Source organism: Dunckerocampus dactyliophorus, chromosome 1 (assembly GCF_027744805.1).
Source record: "Dunckerocampus dactyliophorus isolate RoL2022-P2 chromosome 1, RoL_Ddac_1.1, whole genome shotgun sequence".
NCBI classification, from domain to species: Eukaryota; Metazoa; Chordata; class Actinopteri; order Syngnathiformes; family Syngnathidae; genus Dunckerocampus; species Dunckerocampus dactyliophorus.
In genome coordinates, this window is record NC_072819.1 from 4240798 (window position 1) to 4243376 (window position 2579).

At 54.2% G+C, this 2579-nt stretch overlaps 1 protein-coding gene across 1 annotated transcript; it reads right to left on the reverse strand.

Moving 5' to 3' along the window:
- Positions 1-1432: 1432 nt before the first annotated feature.
- LOC129194214 (transcriptional regulatory protein AlgP-like) lies at positions 1433-2300 on the reverse strand. Its single transcript, XM_054799264.1, has 2 exons — positions 1935-2300; positions 1433-1873 (listed from the first exon to the last, which is right to left on the reverse strand). The coding sequence occupies exons 1-2, from the start codon at positions 2298-2300 to the stop codon at positions 1433-1435; spliced, it is 807 nt and encodes a 268-aa protein (XP_054655239.1).
- Positions 2301-2579: the final 279 nt, after the last annotated feature.

The following is a 2579-nucleotide window of genomic DNA, read 5'->3' on the forward strand; positions in this document are numbered from 1 at the left end:
GGAGCAGTGGTTCCACTCCTAGTTTCTCATCTGTAAAGGCGAGTGCACCCACCCTACAGAGAAAACTCATTTTGACCGCTTGTACCCGCAATCTTGTCCTTTCTGTCACTACTCATAGCTCATGACCATAGGTGAAGGTAGGAACGTAGATCGACTGGTAATTTGTGAGATTTGTCTTTCGGCTCAGCTCCCTCTTCACCACAACGGACCGATGCACAGTCCGCGTCACTACAGATGCCGCACCAATGCGCCTGTCCATCTCTTGTTTCATCCGCCCCTCACTTGTGAAAAAGATCCCGAGGTACTTTAACTCCATCACTTTGGGCAGGATCTCATCCCCGACCCAGAGATGGCATTCCATGCTTTTCCACAGATAATCCATAGTTTCAGCTACTCCGCAAACTTGTTAGCATTTGGCTTAGTCTTCAGTATTTTACAGCTACAGTTCTTTTATGACAGATCACACCGAATTTGGCAGTTTTGCACTCTCACTCATTAAAGGTTGCAACAACATGATTTTCACAATACAGTGGAATCTAGCAGACACCCCAGTTAAGGTTGAAAATTTTGAGCAAAATTTGGTACATTTTACGGCTAACGTACAAAATGGTGTGTGTCTTGTTGTGTTATTAATAAACTGTGTTCTTTGTGTATTTTTAGCACAAAACATTTTCGTTAGCACCCTATTAAGTTCAATGAATTTACCGTCAGTGTTTTCTCTGTTTTTTGTGCATTCAATTTTGCTGTGAAGGCAGCTTTCCACATGTGGCGTTCTTTGCACTCCGTCATGAAGTCTTGTGAAATATTCAATTTTTTTCTTGAAGTACCTGGCATGCAAGTGTAATTACACTGTTTAGCTTCTTAAATAATTGAACACATAAGTCAAAGTGACATTTCGAAGTTCCAGGAGCCCTGGAGTCATCAGACCAAAGCTGCTGTCGCAACAGTCCGCAATATTGAGGGTGTCAAACAGGTAAGCTAGTTTTGTCAAGATGATGTGCGTTGTCTTTGTGACACATGCCTTAATGTTCTCATGTTTTTGTAAATGTTTTGATGTCTGGCCCCATGCCATTTTGTGGCAGAGGTTTCGCTGCCTGTCTCTCACACATGTGTTACGTTCTCGGTGTGGTTTGGACCCCAATATGCAGAGACGAAGCCACGGAGTGCAAGAAGTAAGGGTATTGGAGACGAGAAGCATGGATAACAAAGACAATAATAATGAACCAGCGCCGCACATTCGAACGCACTCGCCTTTTATCTGCCTTAAATGTTAATTGGCCGCAGGTGCGCGGCCACCAGGCGAGAAGCGGCTGCCTCTTCCTCCCCGGAGAAGGCACAGCCCGCCAAAATAAGAGCGCAGGACAGGGAACACTCGTTCCCGTCCTGCAGAACGTCACAGTATCCCCCCCCCACAAAACGGATACCAGACGTTTCAAATGTTCAAGAAATCCAGGGTGGGTGGAGGGAGGCTCGGCGGAGGGTCGCTGGGCTTGAACGCCCCCCTCCATGGGACGAATGGCAAAGCCGGGCCAGCCTCCCCACCGCCGGCGAGAAGGTGTCCGGTGGCGACGATGGGTCGTGCGATGGTACAGCCGGCGAGCGTGGCAGGCGAGGGAGTCCCGTGAGAGGCGTCTGGAGCGGCCGGGTCCGCGGCGACGAGGTGGGAGGCGGCCAGGGCGGCCGGCTCCGCGGCGATGAGGTGGGAGGCGGCCAGGGCGGCCGGCTCCGCGGCGATGAGGTGGGAGGCGGCCAGGGCGGCCGGCTCCGCGGCGATGAAGTGGGGGGCGGCCGGGTCCGTGTGACGGCTTGGTCTCGGCCGGAGGCGAAGGCGGAGCCACGGAGGACGAAGGCTTGCTCTCAGCTGGAGAAACAGCTGCGGAGGACGGAGGCTTACTTTCTGCCGCAGGTGGAGCCAGAACCAGAGGTGATCCCACCTCGGCCCCGCGTGGAAGGATAGCGGGCACCGGAGGTGGCCTGACCTCGGTCTGGCGAACTGTCGTCCCTGCGGCCCGCTCCGGAAGCAGCTGTGCGGCTGAGAGTGCACCGCCGACCATAGCCCCCCCCTCAAGGGACGGATTCCAGACGTTCGTAAGAGAGCCAGAAGGGTGGAGAGGGGGCTGGGGGTGGGCCTTGCATCCGACCGCCTGGTTGCGCTGAGCAATGCGGGTCCTCAACTCCCGGAGGCGCTCCATGATCCCTCCGGGTGCCTCGTAGTCCCGCAGTCTACGCTCGTGCCGAGCGGTGATCTCGCGAAGACTGTGGAGCACAGTCTCTGCGGGGGTCAGTTCTGGCTGGTTCATTCTGTTACGTTCTCGGTGTGGTTTGGACCCCAATATGCAGAGACGAAGCCACGGAGTGCAAGAAGTAAGGGTATTGGAGACGAGAAGCATGGATAACAAAGACAATAATAATGAACCAGCGCCGCACATTCGAACACACTGGCCTTTTATCTGCCTTAAATGTTAATTGGCCGCAGGTGCGCGGCCACCAGGCGAGAAGCGGCTGCCTCTTCCTCCCCGGAGAAGGCACAACCCGCCAAAATAAGAGCGCAGGACAGGGAACACTCGTTCCCGTCCTGC